The 16887-nt window shown below is 48.2% G+C and overlaps 8 protein-coding genes across 8 annotated transcripts; 4 read left to right on the forward strand and 4 right to left on the reverse strand.

Annotated features, from left to right (window-relative positions):
- Positions 1–721: 721 nt before the first annotated feature.
- On the reverse strand, positions 722–1731 carry I303_107119 (uncharacterized protein; the record flags this gene model as incomplete). The annotated part of the gene is made up of 2 exons (XM_018409802.1): positions 722–1438; positions 1501–1731. The coding sequence occupies 2 exons, from the start codon at positions 1729–1731 to the stop codon at positions 722–724; spliced, it is 948 nt and encodes a 315-aa protein (XP_018260805.1).
- A 962-nt stretch (positions 1732–2693) lies between these two features.
- Positions 2694–3538, reverse strand: I303_107120 (uncharacterized protein; the record flags this gene model as incomplete). Its single annotated transcript, XM_018409803.1, has 2 exons — positions 2694–3278; positions 3338–3538. The coding sequence occupies 2 exons, from the start codon at positions 3536–3538 to the stop codon at positions 2694–2696; spliced, it is 786 nt and encodes a 261-aa protein (XP_018260806.1).
- A 676-nt stretch (positions 3539–4214) lies between these two features.
- I303_107121 (uncharacterized protein) lies at positions 4215–5182 on the reverse strand (the record flags this gene model as incomplete). Its single annotated transcript, XM_018409804.1, has 2 exons — positions 4215–4862; positions 4940–5182. The coding sequence occupies 2 exons, from the start codon at positions 5180–5182 to the stop codon at positions 4215–4217; spliced, it is 891 nt and encodes a 296-aa protein (XP_018260807.1).
- An 867-nt stretch (positions 5183–6049) lies between these two features.
- I303_107122 (uncharacterized protein) lies at positions 6050–7742 on the forward strand (the record flags this gene model as incomplete). The annotated part of the gene is made up of 3 exons (XM_018409805.1): positions 6050–6330; positions 6396–7077; positions 7143–7742. The coding sequence occupies 3 exons, from the start codon at positions 6050–6052 to the stop codon at positions 7740–7742; spliced, it is 1563 nt and encodes a 520-aa protein (XP_018260808.1).
- Positions 7743–8176: 434 nt separating this feature from the next.
- On the forward strand, positions 8177–9774 carry I303_107123 (uncharacterized protein; the record flags this gene model as incomplete). Its single annotated transcript, XM_018409806.1, has 3 exons — positions 8177–8460; positions 8545–9265; positions 9352–9774. The coding sequence occupies 3 exons, from the start codon at positions 8177–8179 to the stop codon at positions 9772–9774; spliced, it is 1428 nt and encodes a 475-aa protein (XP_018260809.1).
- Positions 9775–9926: 152 nt separating this feature from the next.
- On the reverse strand, positions 9927–11221 carry I303_107124 (uncharacterized protein; the record flags this gene model as incomplete). The annotated part of the gene is made up of 2 exons (XM_018409807.1): positions 9927–10337; positions 10400–11221. 2 exons carry the CDS (start codon positions 11219–11221, stop codon positions 9927–9929), a joined length of 1233 nt encoding a protein of 410 aa, XP_018260810.1.
- Positions 11222–11862: 641 nt separating this feature from the next.
- On the forward strand, positions 11863–13406 carry I303_107125 (uncharacterized protein; the record flags this gene model as incomplete). Its single annotated transcript, XM_018409808.1, has 3 exons — positions 11863–12146; positions 12235–12925; positions 13017–13406. 3 exons carry the CDS (start codon positions 11863–11865, stop codon positions 13404–13406), a joined length of 1365 nt encoding a protein of 454 aa, XP_018260811.1.
- Positions 13407–14446: 1040 nt separating this feature from the next.
- Positions 14447–16496, forward strand: I303_107126 (uncharacterized protein; the record flags this gene model as incomplete). The annotated part of the gene is made up of 3 exons (XM_018409809.1): positions 14447–14727; positions 14841–15714; positions 15840–16496. 3 exons carry the CDS (start codon positions 14447–14449, stop codon positions 16494–16496), a joined length of 1812 nt encoding a protein of 603 aa, XP_018260812.1.
- Positions 16497–16887: the final 391 nt, after the last annotated feature.

Below are 16887 nucleotides of genomic sequence, written 5' to 3' on the forward strand. Positions count from 1 at the left end.
GGTAATGAGATGAAGACGAAGCTTCTTTTCCGAATCGTCAAAGATGGGTTGACGATGCAATACGATCGCTAGAACATGAGACCAGACTAGACTAGACTAGACCGCGCACTAACGGTAAGTTCTATTCTCTATTCTTTCTGCCAGGGTCCGGTAGGAAGAAGCCTTCTGATGCTCAAGGACTGTATGGAGGCGCCAAGTGACGTGTGGGGGCGGTCTCGCTGTATTCACCAAAGCAAGTAGGTATATTGAGAAAGAAGGGTAAATGGCTCTGCAATACGCAGCGATACCGTCGGACGAGACAATCGGGATTGCATAAACCCTTCATTTCCCTTCTCAGCTGGTCTCCCGATGGTGTTCCTCATGACGATGACCTGAAAATCTAATTTAGTACTGTAAGAAATGTGAATCCTGGTAGATAAAGATTGACTGTGTAAAGCTAAAAGATGAGGATGGCTGGTAATGATCTGAACCCCGACAATTGAGCCATCTCACTTTTTCCACAAGGTGCAATTCCCTGCAGGCAGTTGCCGATTTGTTTGGTTCCATCAGCAAATCCAGGCACTTCCGAGCCGACTTGCAAGGATACATGCAAGCTGTTATGAGAATTACTCCAATTCATGATGCGTTGCGTCTCATACATATATTGTACGCTATTTATCGAGCAAGTGTCTTTGTGCGCCCTCAATGGATGCGTCCTCCACGCAATAGACCTTATGGAAGTCTAGAGACAGAAGATCTTCCTGTACATGGAAGGCTCTTCGACCCTGACCTCATTCTGCGCCGTGTAATCTTCAGCTGTCTGGACCGAGTACGCGGGACCCTTCAAAGTGAGTGAGCCATTTATCCCGGCTTCCTGACTATCAGCAGCACCGAAGAACAAGTCAGTCCTGAGCGTCTCCCCGTCCAGAGTGAGCAGGGCTTTGCCAGCGCCTAGATGATAATCAATCGTCTCTCCAGGTTGCCCCATTCTTTCTTCAGTCTTGCGTTGCGATGTCAAGATCCCGCTTACTTCCTTCTTCAACTTCCATAAAGCCATCTCGAAAGATTTGTCCCATAACAAACCGAGTGCATCACCTTGAGCATCAGCGAAAGTCTTATCTTCTCCGGGGACGTTGTCGTCCAGCCATGTTGTTCCGTATCGCTTTCTCTGTATGTCACCCATCTCTTTGACGGTCGAGGAACAGACCTCAAGCGCTTTGGCTTTGATGTCTCCGAATGACCGATTCTTCAATTCGATGAACCTTGCATTTTGATCGTCAGCGCTATAGCTATATCCGCTTCTCTGTATTTGTTGAAGACTCGGGCACAAAGATGCAAGCTGCCTTATGTCTGATGGTTTATCGGTCATGGCTGTATCACTTTGAGCGAGAGTTTGACTTTCGATAAGACCGGATTCTAAGGCATCGTTGGAGTGGTCAGTATACCAGCCAACCATACCCTGTTGATACAGAGTCAGCATCGCTTCTTCACACTATTAAGAAGATGGTGGGAGTATCTCACACGAAGTCTGTCCAAAGGAGGATTATTGACATAATGAGCTCGCATTGCGTCCTCGGAAGGCGCACTGTCGCGCTTCTTGAAGAATAAGCCAGATGACTTGTGCTCATTGGCCGATTCTTCGAGCCTTTCCGTTATTAGCCTCTCGACTGTTTCGGGGCCCAGCCATTGGATGGCGGGCTTTGACGACCAATCAGTGCCTGCAAGTAAAGCAGGTCTTAGGTCTACAGACATCCTGTGGCTGAAAACAAATCCTGTGCAGTTGGAGGAAAAGTGGAGCGGGGCTTCAGCAGTCTGAATAGAAGGCTTCAAAGTTGATGAAGGCCTACCAAAACGGCGAGTGATGATACAGAGGGGGGAGCTTGGGCCAAATGCGTGACACGGACTATATATATACCCTTGGACGACGCTTCCATGCCTCGTCGCTTGAACACATTTTCATAACGAAGCTGAGGGTAGGTGGTGCGTATGTAAGAAAGGATCTCGGTGACGCAACATGTCCGCTTCTCGATTCTGGAATAGAAGACCTGCGAACATCACATTATGCAAGGCGATCCGTGCGGGGCTTCATCTTGGGAAGGCTTCCTGATCAAAGCTGTGCACTACAGGCTCCCTCCTTGTGATTCTTTCTGGTCGTTCTGCATCCTGGAGCCTAGCCAAATATCGAGCAACCAATAAGTCCACTGAATATTGCCTCTTGGTCCTTCACGAAGCTCAGTTTCGGAAAGATCCTTCGAGTCAATATCTTCTTGCTATGACGTGAATGATTGCGAGGCATCATCAGCTGTGAAGCAATTGCGTCAAGAGTCGTCGCTTCCAACCAAGCCTCATTCCGTGCGCATATATACATGAGTGAAGACGCAAAACGCTCATCTGGGACGTATCTCATTCTCGTGAGTATGTCTGTGAATGCATAAACAAGAAGCTCCCAGGATGGGATGGTTCCGACGAGCAATCCACATTGATGTCGTAAGTCAAAGCCACTTAAGATCTTGCACTCATGAAGGTCCGCTCGTGATCCGAGAATTTTCTTTGTCACGGTCATCATCGATCACCCATCCTGCGTAGTCTCGTACAAAGTCTTATTTACAAAATTTCTCGCACTGCCAACATTAGCTATTGAGCTGTCCGTTGTCATCGAGGCATTCAGAAGCTTCCGAGATACAGATAGCCTATCCTCGCTCTCGTCATTCGCCTCAAAGAGTAGTACTATCCAGGCAAGAGTGAACGGGGTTTTTAATGTCGGTGTTAAGAATGGTGTACGGCCGATCGATGTACTTGGACGTGTCAAAAGGTAAGAGCACGTAAGTCTCAAGACTTTCGGAATCCAAAGTGATCTTAGCCTTTCCCGCCCCAAAAGCTTGATTGATGATGTCACTTAGTACTACCGATCCGTTATTAGATGGCTCGATTGACCATGTGTGACTTTTCCTTTTGAGTTTTGACAGCACCCAGTCCACTTGATCCTCCCAGGCATCCTCCAAGATGTCACTCTGATATTCAAGGGCAGTCATACCCGCTCCTGGAATCTTTTCTCTTAGCCAGGAGCTTCCATATTGCTCTTCTTGTGTTTGACAGAGCTGCTCAACAATTGACATGCAGGTTTCGATCGCCTTACATTTAGCATCTCCGATCACCTGTTGTTTCAGCCCGTTATATCTGTCTCGGTCATCCATACTCAGTGAGAGGTAATCGTCTGTTGCCAAAGATATAAGCTCAGTCATGGCTGATGAACGCTCGTTCGGCTCTGACCGAGAATTAACCTTCCATCCGATCTTACCCTACAATTCCATGTCTCATCAGCACATACGGAGTGATCAGAGAAGTCCACCGCACTCACGATAAAACTTCGAGATGGCGGAAACTTCCTGTAATGTGAGTTTAGCGCCGCCTCGAACAACCTGGAATTCTTCAGTGAGCGAGTTTCTATGTCCCATTCTTTCATTCGCTCTCCGACCAAATATGGAATTTCTTCTGGTTTCCCCGTCTCAAATGAGGGTGTTTCCGAATAATCAACCTCTCCAAGATAGACTGGATCCATGTTTGTCGACATAGGGAAGGGTTGAGTTGCGAGCTTGCTTAATGCAAAGCGGTCAGAAGGTCTAAATGGCCACGGAATGCAGTGAGTGGGACTAGCAAGTTGAAAAGTCTCTCCCGAAGCAAGTCGAGACAGAGATGAAGATAGGATTGTACGAGGCAGTCTCGAAGAGTCAAACATATAGGCATTTACATACGCTTTAGGCCTTTGCTTGTGCTTAGTAACTATATGTCAACTCAGAAGTCGGTTGCAGCCCTAATGTTGTGAAAGGATAAACATGACGCTCAATGACTTCTTCATTGGCGCTTTCCTCAAACACGTCATTCTCGAGGAAGCCTGAACTCCTTGTGACATAGTATTGGATGGGAGGAGTATGAAGGGATATCCGCCGCCTTCACTCAGCTCCTTTGACATCATGCGCCATCGCTCGACCTGGGACCTGGGGAACGTCGCAAAGGATGGGGCTCTGTGTCGGACGGATCTTCGCGAAGCTCAATGACGTGTTCGGAATTCGTCCGAGCGCTCGACAAGCTGCATGACCTCAAGGCATGAACACAGATAACAAAGGACGCATGTAAATCTCGACATATCATACCGACACTGACACTGAGCTGCGAGTATGAGCACTACACCATACGCGCCCAAGACGTCGATTGTGGGAAGAGTCCAAAGTCGAAGGTCATTCGGCAGACTGGGCAGCCTGAATTTGAGCTAACTGGTCTTCTTCGTGACTGGAAGCTATGTCCTCTGCGTACAGTGGTTGGATCCTTGGATAGTTCTGATCCATCCGACCAAGCTCCACGCGGGTGAGCAAAGCCAAGTCGTCTAATAGTCCGGTGAACGAACCAAGCGAGAAGGCTCGATCATGGAGCCTACGAAATTCTTGGCGTTGAGTTGTGGAAACATTCCATTTGGGCTTGCTTTGGTCATACACGGTCACCAGAGCTTCAGAGAGCTTCTTATCCCACCATGATTGCATTTCCTGTTTCTCTCGCTCGATCCTGGTCTCATCCAGAAAAGTCGATCCCTTTCGACGATGCTGTGCCCAAGCCATTTCGGTGAGAAGGCGCCCATAAGCTGACACGAAGAGGGTTTGAGCATCTTCGTACATGTAGTACTTTAGCGTGTGGTATCGCTGCAAGCTGGTAGTATCTGTCTGCCGTTGTTCAGAGCCACTCTCGTCTGTTGACTGCAAAGTATGTGACAATTTGGCTAGTTCGAGCATGACCGACGTTCGCGGGCGATGTTGCCACTGGGTAGCCTCTGAAGATGATGGCACCATAATTGATTGGCCACCTGAACGGTGCATCTTCCAGCTGATGGTTCCCTGTCATGCTTTGTCTGCATGTCAGCACAGGTATCTTCAGGGACCGTGTAGAGCAACAGGGCGGGGTCCATACTCACCTGGACGAAGGTCCAAATCGGGAACACAGCTGAACTGACGGTGATTGCATGGCGAGCCTCTCCCTTATCTTCCTCAGACGCAAGCGGATTACGTTGCAGCCACGCCGTCATCTTAGCGTTTACCAGCTCATCCAAATAGTTGGCACCAAAGACACCTATGTCAGGGCTGGTCGTGTAAGTCAGGCGGCTTGCGGGGATCTTGAACTCATCTATCGCGTTGTACTCCTGTTCTGATAGGGACATGCTGTAGCAGAAGGTGCCGCGTCTGCGAGCTCGTGGAGGAACATAGAAGAGCTCTCAGACGGTAGATACAGCTTATATATCGTCCCAGTGCAATTCAGGATTGGGCGTCAACTCGGCATTCTGGAAGGCCTTTACACGTCAAGAGGAAGCGATGTCAGGCTTAAGATCCGGAGCGTCTGACACCCTGTTGGGCCTTCCCTGCCTAAATGGAGTGTCTCGAAAGGAATGGCAGCCTCCAGGACTCTACCAGGCGTCAAAACGCACACCATTGCGGGGTCCAAGCTTGACCATTACCGAAAGTTGGGCGCGTTCGGCGACCGCGTGATGGCACAAAAGAAGTGACGAAGCTTACAGTACAAGTACTGTAGAAGCTCAAATGCTTTCTGAAAAACGGATCTCAGACAAGTATGCTGCAAGTCAATGTGTCGACAGCAAAGTAAATCTCTGTGAATGAAGCGCTTTCACACCACACTGGCCCACTTGAACGGACCTCAATATGTGCTCATTCTTGGCTCGTATCGAAAATCTTCTCCAGATCATCAAGCACGCTTGCTGCTCAAAACGGTCTGAACCTATCACTGAGTAAGCCGAGTGTCAAGCATTGTGCCATGCGAGTCGTCTGCTGAATGTAAGTCTCTAGATGAGCATCAAAGGACCTCTTGATCTGGATTTTACAGGGATGACGTATTTACCATCAAAAGATCCTTCGGAAAGTCCTTTGGAGGTGACGCATAAAGGGTCAACAAGGCGATTGCATTAGCCCAAGCATGCTTCCCCGTCTTTCATGTATTCTCCTTCTCTCTCACAATTCTCATTGTCCGCTTGGAGCTCAAAAACTGCTAATCCAACTTATCATCTGCAATACCCATGCCGTCGCTACTGGATCTAGAAGACGATACTATCCGTCTCATCGGTCACTTCGCCAACAGAGATGCTTACATACCCCTTCCTTCATACGGTCCACACTGGCAGAACTACAAGACGGAGATCAACGGAAAAGTCTGCCGAGATCTCCTCGCTCTGAGAAGTACCTGTAAAAGAGTGCACACAGTCACCAAGTTGGAAGGGCTGCATGTCGACATTCAGACTTTTCCAAAGCTGATCAGATGGTCCTCCGAAGCCCCTCGAGAGGTCGAGAAAGGTGTAAGGTGAGCTTGGGTGGCGACAAAAAAGGCTTGTTGTATGAGCTAAATCATCATCGGTTCGCTCTTAGACGACTACGCCTTTGTATGCCTGGTTCAGGGGGAGTAGAAGTCATCACAGTGTTCGCAATATTGACCAACCTCTTACATCGCTTCGAGAACCTGGAAGAGCTCATCATCACTGGTCATGAAAGCTGTCATCATTCTTACTCCTACCACGGGGAGCCTACACGACATCAACCGCAATTGCCCCTCTACCCATTCTTACCGAACCTCAAATCCCTGGCTATTGATGTTGCATGTCCCAATTGCGCAGAGAGCGCCCCGAAACTCCTCGTTCCGGCCGCACCCAAATTACAACACCTCAAATTCGGGCTATTCGCTTTCCCACCGATCCCCACCCAGCCAGTGCAGGTACCTATGGTCGTTCTTCCACTTCCAGATCCCTCCGACATCATCGAGGGCATGTGTAGTAGATGGTGTCTCGAAAACAAACAGGATAAGCTTAGCTTAAAGACCCTACATATCAATTACCTTGCTCTGAGGCCAACCCAGAGTGAGGATTGCTATGGATCGACGATCAAGCAGACTCTCGAATTGTTCCCTCAGATTGAGCACATTAGTATGACTCGATTCGGGAGGGACTTCACCGAATTGAGAAGTGGTTTGAAGCTAAAAGCAAGGAATGTGTATGGCCATTGGGCTTTCACTTGCGAGAATCCCTTTGGTGAGAACAAGGAGTCTGTTTCACTGGTACGTACCCCTAATCCTCTTCTGTAAGGCGCGAAGACTGCTGACGTCTAAATCCGATTCTGAAGGAAGAAGCCTTATCTAATTTCTCTTTCCCGTCTACCATGAAAACGTTCGATCCGGTCATTTCCGTCGTCATCCCATCGACAAGACCCATCACCGGTGGGATCGCATCTACCGAAATGACAAGATCTGCCTTCCTAGGTGGACAGCCCCGGTGCGATGAAGATCAAGCAGAGGCGTTAGCAGGGTACCAAGCCAACTTGAAAGAAGCGATCCTAGCGGTCGCGCAGGTCTTGCTTGATCATATACCTTCTCTGGAGGGTGGAACAGTGTGGGAGAAGGGTACCCACTGGTCGAGGAAAGATTGGACGTTGCGGAGCTGGACGAAGATCAGAGTGAATGGTATTTCCAAGCCTGTTTTGCACGGGATCCCGCAAATCATGACCCAGGAATTCGTAACTTCGCATTCCTTCAACCCAGGGGCGCCTAAGCCGATGACGAGGATGGGAATGGCTATGATGACGTTAGACTATGATGACATCCCACCGGAAGAGGACGAAGGGACTGATCATCCCGGTGATGAGGATGAGGAGGACGAGCAGGAGATGGTGGACGTCTATGCGCACATTGGGACAGGGGCATACGGTCAAGGATGGAATATTTGATCTGGTCTCCGAGCATGACAGAAGGGGTTGCCTGCAAAACTGTTGTTGATACAAATGTAGATGATATGTGGCCTAATTCGTGACGCTGTGAACAAGATTGTTGCCTGCGAAGGACGAATGAAGATGATATGCAAAGAAGTCGCTTGCAGGTCTCATATGCGGAATGCGGATTGACACGGCATACGGCCGGGAATAAGCTTGTTGAGGGTTTTGTCATATCTAATCCGAGACCCCTGATCTAAAGCATGAGAAACGTTTGAAAGAACAAAAAAGCCAAGACATTCCGTAGCGATTTAACCGGACCGAAGCAACGTTACTCCTAGACCAAGAAAACGTCTTCTTGAATTGCACAGCTCGAGGTTGTTTATGCCTTTCTTCCTCTGTTTTCATTCAAAAAAACTGAATTGCTCGATCATTATCACTTGAGACGAACCATGCCACCTACATTCCTCGACCTCGATGACGAGATCATACTCCAGATAGGCGACATCCTTCATAGGGACAACGAGGTTCCTCTTCCGTCTTTCGAGCCGCATTGGGCGGGATTCGAGCACAGTATCAATCCTGAAATCCAGAAAGATTCCCTATCACTACGAGCGACGTGTTCTCGAATTAAAGGCTTATTATCTGTCAAAGATCTGCATATCGTGACTAGGCAATGGTCAGATATTGTATTGTGGAATCAGGAATGTCCTAGTACAGTGAAGCAAGCTGTGAAGTGGGTGTCCTCCAGATACAACAACAGTCGTCCTGCGTTCTTCCTCCCTCATATGTCCCGCTGATATGACAATTGTATATCTAGACGAGCGATCATCGATATACCGCCTGAAGTCGGTCCATTATACTACCATTGGGACGAAGACCACGACCTGCAAGAAAAGGATTACGAACAAATCTTATCCGTCTGGACCACACTCATCACTTTTCTTAGTGGGTTGATATCGCTGGAAGAATTAATTATTATTGAAAGTCCCCTCTGTCGGCATTTCCCATCAATCAATATCCGTGAACACTGTCTCATCCCTCTAGATGACATTTTACCCGCACTGAAGAGTCTTGCAATCGAATGCGCTTGTATGGATTGTTCAGCGGAATTACCGCGTCTCTTAATCCCCACCATACCGGAATTACAACACCTCAAAATTGTTCATACATACTTTGAACACTTGACGTCGATATCGGCGAATGAAGAATGGTTATCACGCCATCCCGATAAGGCGTTCATCCCGGTAGAGACTCTAGCTGTGAAGCATCGGCCGAACGATGTGGATCCGACAAATGAAAGACCGGTAATGGAAGATGTACTTACTTGTTTCCCCGGCATCGAAGAGCTTTATATAACTGGACATACGGAAGAGAACAATACGCCGCCTCAACCAACTTTCATCCTTGGTGCGACCCGTAAGCCCGCAGATGGACTCGGAGAGGAGCGGTGGAGGTTCAAACCTATAAGCGAGGTGGAATTTGATGAGAATGGGTGCTACGATTGGGATGTATCGACTTCAGGGGAAGATGGGGAATGGGTAAGCTCATGAATACTCCCACCCACTAGCCTGGTGCTCGAAAATGGGAATAATGTTGCTGATTACGTACATGTTTTCCGTCTTAGCTGCTTACATTGGATTCCTTGGGGGCATTCAAGCAATTAGAAGTATTAGACGGGGTGATTGAGATCGTGCTACCGACTCGAACGGGTCGTCTACCCGAAGAAGGATATTCGGCAGGTGGGACGGAGTATATGTCTCAAAGAGACGATGCAAGATCTTGCTTCCTACAGCGGGAGACATCGGTAGAAGAGATGATTGAAGCTATGAGAGCGGCTGCGAGGGAGATGGTGGATCACGTGCCGTCGCTCAGGAAGGGTTATTTCTGGCAGTGGCCATACAGTGAGCAGGATGGCGAAGCAGAGCTCAAGTGGAAAAGATGGACTTGGACGGTATCTCAAGGTGGGAGAATCGAGGTCGATATGAATATGGAAGAAATCGCAGTAGATAACACGAAAAGCTTGGATGGGGAACAGCTGCGTAATTAGCCCGTTCAACGGTTATGATGGAAGGAACTGGACGAAGAGCATTGATTGCCTGTGCTCGATGAAAAATCAGTCAAGTCGTTTGACCAAGTAGAATCTGTACGATAGTGGACAAGGCTGGATGTCTCTCTTACATAGCTATATACTGATGAGCTTCAGAATCCTTGGCTCATCCATCGAAGGGAGATCCGCTCAGACCAAGGGTGGGCCTCAATTTCTCCAATCTCGTTTACAGCCCAGCACCACCTTTTACAAGTCTCTGAATCGTTATTTCTATGAGAATTCTCAACATGGGACCACTGCCAAAAATACCCCTTTTTTAACGTCGGTATGTTTTCCAAGATCATCTTCGCTGCTGCTGTGATAGCCCAGCACAGCTGGCTTTGACTTGTGTTGCCTGCCATTCGATTTCGCCCGCTGCGTTGGGCTCGGTCTTCGTAATGACTACGCTTCTGATCCTCCCTCGGGGCCGGCAAATCGGTATCGTTATAAGGTAAGACGGGCTCGATCATCACATCGATCTCTTTTAAACATCGGAATTTGCTGAGCGCATCTAACAAGTTTGACTGCAAACAAAGGTGTTAGAGTTTGGGGGCTATGTAAAATCAACCGGAGATGATTGACTTACCCAGCTTTCTCGGTCTGTGTCCCAGAAGCTAACGGGGGTTCCTTCCCCAATGTACCCGTCCGCGTCAATCGCGCTTTTTCTAACTCTTCTGAATACCCATTCGCCCGTCGGCGAAACGGGAGGTCTGGCTGCAATCATGATCGACGGCACACAGGTGACCCGGGGTTCATGCCTCGTGATATCCAGGGTCTTGAGTTCCGGGAATTTCTTGCTCATACAGCGTATTGTAGATAACAGTTTCTTTCTTACTGGAATCTGTATCGACAACGTTTCGATCGAACGCATGTCATTAAGCTTGACTTCTTTGCTACCTCCCTGGCCATATTCCCATATGAGCGAGTCACCCGAGATTCTCGGTACCGCTGGTAGTTTAAGGTATCGCAGTTGCGCTGCACCCGCAATCAATGGACCCGGAATGTCGATATTTTCTGAGAACCACCACCCAAAAGTTACGGATTTCAGTGTGGGTAATGTGGCGTCGTAAGGCGATGGGGTTCCACCGAAGTCGTTGACACCCTCGCGAAACGGTAGCCAGCCGACAATCAATTCTTCCAGATTGCCAAGCTGTCTGAGCAAGTTACCGATAGTCGAATGCATGAGCTCTAAATCTACGTCGTCGACTCCATGCTTGAAGATCTCCAGTTCCACTCTCCTACCAGAACATGTCAGTGTAGAGTCGCGACCGGTCGCCCAATTGACACTCACTTTACACCCATGAGCACGTTGTGAGGACCATTCTCGTTCCATTTCTTCACTTTTGCCCAACCGTCGAATCGGATATGAAGCTGTCGAAGAGGCACGACGTCGTACAACCTTCTGCATGTGGATCTGAACTTGATGTATTCCTTCTGTACGCATGGATCAATGTCGCATTTGACATTTGCCCAGTGTGGGTTGAAGGAGGGTAAGGGGACTTTATTGTCGTCATGAAGGAGAAGCGCAATTTGGAGCAACAGCTCATCGCTCAGGTCGAGCAGCTAGGTTGGCATGCTGATCGGAGGACCTTGTAGTATAACTGAATAGCAGTATACAAGTTAGAGGAAAGAATAATAAGGTGAGATTATACTGTAGCGGAGATCAGTATATCAAGTACAATGCAACGGTGTTCTATAACTTACTGTACTCGGGCAGGGTCTGAGCTGACGAGATTTGCGCTTTGCTTACTCGGCAGCGCGTGTTACACTCCCATAGAGATTGTCCTCACAACGCCCGGGCCCTCAAATAATGGTATACGCTGCACTGACTGTATAGTACCGCAGCTTGGACCATCGCGACTTAGCGCATTGACGTGGATCTGGCTGGACTGTAAGATAACATGTGCACATTTGTAAATACCGCAAACGGAGATCATCGTCTTCCTTCCCAATCTTGTTCTACCATTTGACTACTGTTCCAATCGCAATCTTACTTTTTCTCCTGGCATTCATCTATGTCCAGTTCGCACTTGGCAATCGCACATCGCCATGCCAACCACATTGTTGTCTCTCAGCGATGAGACGCTGATCACAATCGCCAATTTCCTTCATGGCGATAACGAGATCCCATTACCCTCATTCAACCCTCATTGGGCCAACTTCGTACACGAGATCGATCCTGCGGTACAGAAAGACTACTTGTCATTCAGATCGACATGCAGAAGGCTCAATTCCCTGTGTCCGTTGAAACAGCTTCACAAGGTCTTCAGAAAATGGTCGACTGTCCAACGTTGGAAGGCGAAATGCCCGGTCAGTGTGATGAAAGCGATCAAGTAAGTGAAGTATTCATTCCCCCGCTCTTGATACCCAAAGGCCTCCGCACTGAGCCTTTTATCTGATACTTCCTCTTGCCTTCTCCAGACGAATTATCATAGATATTCCCCTGAAAGCAGCACCTGCCCCTTTTCAAGCGACCACCGTTGAGCAGAAACAACAAAAAGACTATGATCTTTGGTCAAGTCTTTCCCTCTTCCTGGGCGAACTCACTGGTCTGGAAGAACTGATCATAATCCAGAACCCACTGTGTCCATTCATCGGCAACAAAAGCATTGTCGGCAGATGTCGACTTCCTTCTCGCGACTTCTTGCCTTCCTTGCGATCTCTCGCTTTCGAATCCAGATGTAGGCGATGCTGCCTACAGTTTCCTATAGTACTTGTGCCCGCCGCACCAAATCTTCAACACTTGAAAGGGACCATCACAGCCGTAGAAGGTTTCGGACTGCCCTCGATCTCTGAGGCATGGCTTGCGCGTCATTCTCCACAAACGCATATGCCCATCGAAAGTATCATGTTGAAGAATGACATGACCTTAACGTTTGAACAAATCATCAAATCTCTACACTCATTTGCCCCCAACCTCAAACACCTACACTGGTGCGACTATTATAAGCCGAACGGCAACATCAATCCTGTGTTGGCTCATATTCTGGGCGCAAAACCCGCTAACGATGAACACGATAGCTGGGTTTTCCAAGAAGTTGATTCTTATGAAGATATATTCGATGACAGGCTTAGGCAAGAAAAGGTCGAAGAGGAATGGGAGGAGGATGGAGTAAGCTCTCCCTTGTTATGTCAGCCAGGGCATCCAATAACACTGATTGCAGTCACAGTTCTCATTTGCAAACGCGTTGGCGGTATTTCAGTCCCTCGAGACCATTGATTGCCTCATTGAGATAATAATGCCGCCGCTCCCAACGCTGTCCCTCCCTGTCTGTGAAGGGCTCACAAAGTCGAAATACGACAGCCTTCACTATGATGTGACTCGAAGTGCCGGAAAGAGCACGAATCCGATGGACACTGACAGATCAGCCATGATCGCGGCAGCCCGTCTGTTGGTCTCGAAGCTTCCTTCACTCCGTAAAGGTTTCTTCTGGCAAGGCCCTCAAAGAGCGGCAACATTTGTAATAGATGGTGACTTCAACTTCAAACGATGGACTTGGTCCAGAGATAAGGATGGCGAAAGTGTGACTTTGTTGCCCTGGCACGAGGAATTTAAAGCAAATTGGACAGCGAACACCGATGGTCAAGAGTGACGTACTGTATCGTTGTGGCAAGCCAGTTACAGGACGCGTGAATCGTCTTGTCAATCGAATCAGCTGCGCGGCTGACTCGATGTGTTGTCTCCAGGGGCATCCAGGTTCGAACAGAATGTATGATGTAGAAGCGAAACAGTAGGAGAACGAAGAGAGAAACCTAATCCTTGACTTTCAGTTGACGTCCCATTCGGGCAGGAGCGGCGCTAGGTAGGGCTACTCGAAACGAGTCACATGGAAAATTCCGACACGTCCCGTAGGGGATTGTAATATCTATGTACTTTATCATGATCCCTATTTCGTGCTTCTAGAGGATCCACTGTACGCAGCGGCTTGTATCCTGTCGAGGTCATGAGGAGACTGCTGTCCCCAAAACAATCTCGTATCTCTTTCACATCGAAGAGGGGTGGTATAATTAGAAGATAGAGCCCTGCGTAGCATAGTTATCGTACCTATACATCGCTCAAAGGCCATTGAATTGGATGTTTGACTGTTTATCAATGTACCTTCATCGAAGTATCGGCAAGAGGATTGTCAACCATACTGAAGAGTGTGACATCTCCGCGCTGTGCAAGGCGTTGCAGTCTGTTCCGTCCCGAGCTGAGTATGTTCCCTCGTAGCTGATCTGCGATGTTGTATTTTCCCCAAGCCTCGGCTGCACACCGTTTGAGCCCCTCTCAACAGAATGCAAAGGCAGGTTCACAAGATTTAAGCGAACACACAGACACTTGGTCGGAGTATTCTAAGGTGAATCTGGTGTGTGTCTATATGTCATATATACACAACGACAAAGTCGTCGCTCGAACATGCTTTGACCACGACTTAAGATCGCCATCACTTTACTCCTGTTTCATATTGCCTTTTTGTTCTTCTTCGTCCATCATGCGTTGCTCGCTCGTTGCCACTCAGTTGCACTACTTATAAAGAGTATCGATCCTGCTTCTTTCTTCTCTCTTTACTTCTGGAAGTCCTCTTAGCTTCCAAGATCGATTGATCTCACTACCGCACCGTCTCCAAGCCTTTGAGGCTCTCCTAGCAACATGCCTGCTTCACTATTGGGGCTATACGATCACATCATCCGACAAATCGCCGAAAACCTTCATAATGACGATCAAATCAACATACCTTCTTTTGGTCCGTATTGGGCGAACTTCCGAAGCGATATCAACCCTGATGTGCACAGAGATTATGCAGCCCTTCGATCGACCTGCCGCCGAATGAAGGATCTGTGTACACTACGAGATCTGCACGTCCGCATCAAGTCCAAAGCGGATTTGGAGCGGCTTCATAATGCTCCTCAGCAAGTCTTGGGAAGTATCAAGTGAGTCACCATACCAGGTCTATTTTTGCCGAACCACCTTCATAGTTGGTTCACGCACTGACTCGCTGAGCTGACATTTGATATTTGACCCTTGATATCGCCCTTCTGTACAGACGCATGAGCGTCAAGATCCCGCACACACCCCTCCCATATCCCATCAACAGCGAAACCATCCTCAACCAAGTTCGTGAAGCAGAAAACCAAACTTTCTGCTCTCTCGTTCAGCTCTTATATAGACTCCCCCAACTCGAAGAATTGATCATCGAAGATCTGCAAGTATGTCATTGTCACATCCATCACTTATCTTTACCCCCGCACGACTTCCCCGTCAAACTCAAGTCGATCGCCTTTGAGATCGGCTGTAAAGACTGCGCGACGCATCTGGAAAGGGCGATTATCCCGTTCGTCAGGGAGATAAGGTATTTGAAAATGACAGATTGTAAGAGAAGGATGTTACCTGTCTTAGAAGAAGTCACGGGTCATTGGAACTTTCAACGTCAACGACAATCTCAAGGTCAATATCAGGCGAATCAAACTCCCAAACCTTTTCCGTTGAAACAGCTAATCCTCAAGACGGAGATTGACCCGGTGCATATGCATTTGGTCAGGATCAATGCTTGGTGTCCGCAATTAGAAGAGTTGTATATGACCAGGTACTTTGTGGATGAGGGGAACGAGATGATACCTGGTTTTATCCTTGCTGGACACCCCACTCAGCCGGGCAGCCCCGACGTAGACGCAGACGAAGAACAAGAGATCGATGATGAGACGGTACATCATCATACGCATCAGCCGGACCCAATCGATATGTTGCCACAACGTCATGGAAGGACTCAAGGCCAAAGGCAAATTGGAGAAAGACATGAACATGGATCTCAGGGTCATGTGCCTCAGCTGGGAGAATGGCGTTTCCACTCATTAGCTGAAAGTTGGGTTATGAGACACGATGAGAGCGTTGCCTTAGTATGGAAACGACGACCTGCTTGGGTGAGTATCTTTGGCTTCCTCACACTACTGTAAACCAACTTAAGACCGATATGCGCGAAAAAGGCCTAATCCACTGCACTCCAGTTGGGCATGGCTAACCTGAACTGCGTGTCGTGATCCCGCAGGACAAGTTCTTAGCCGCTTTATCCATGTTCAAACACCTCAAAGTCATCGACTGCTGCATCAAACATCATCTAAGCGGCGACGCTCATAGTCACGGGTCTCAGTCAGAATTGGAGCCGGTCGAGCCAAATCAGGTGTACTCATTACCCGCTAGAACATCGCTACGAGCAAGCCAATATGATCGAAATCTATTCGATAAGATGGAAAACGCAATGATAAGCGACCAATACGATCCAATGGAATTCCAGAAGGGCATGATAGCTGCTGCTAAGGAGATGATTGAGAGTTGTCCGACTCTTGAACAGGGACATTTCTGGAAAGACGTACATCTCACTCCGGATCAAATCCGTTCTGAATGGCAAACACATCCGTATGAGGGGTGGCAGGACTGTGTTCAATTGTGGAGACGATGGACGTGGCTCAGATACAACGAAACTACACCAACAGACTCCGAGCACGGTCTGAGCCAAAGTGACATTCAGAGACAGCTTTTGCCAGGTAAAGGGACCGAAGCAGAGGCAGATGTTGAAGCGGGAACAGAGGTTCTGGTGGTGCCGATCGTAGAAGAATTCGATGAAGATTGGGTGGATAACACCGATGGAACGTTGGTTTGGAATGAGCATCAGGGGATCTTGCGATATGGTCAATCGGCACCGTAATCTGTGGTCAGCTGTGTGGATTATTGTGGTAGTGTGATGGCTTCTTAGTCTTGATGACGGGATCTGCAATACCAATCATAGCGATAGGAGAATGACTTCTTTGAAGACTATCCCGCCTGAATCCTTCTTCTTCTTTCTGCGGTGCAATTTGACAAATCCCTGCCGATCCTATGTTGATATACGTTGTATATATACTGTCAATGCCGTTTTCTGTTGATATTGTCAATTGTTTACACCATTAAATGAATTTTCTCGTTGGTGTCCTGACCAAGGCGCAAGATTTGGAACGGGAAAGCGCTACATGATGCATGAGATACTAATACTAATCGAAAGACTGACAGAGAGTCATATGAGAAAGCAAGTTAATTATATCGTTGTTGTATATAGATGG

Source organism: Kwoniella dejecticola, chromosome 9 (genome assembly GCF_000512565.2).
Source record: "Kwoniella dejecticola CBS 10117 chromosome 9, complete sequence".
NCBI classification, from domain to species: domain Eukaryota; kingdom Fungi; phylum Basidiomycota; class Tremellomycetes; order Tremellales; family Cryptococcaceae; genus Kwoniella; species Kwoniella dejecticola.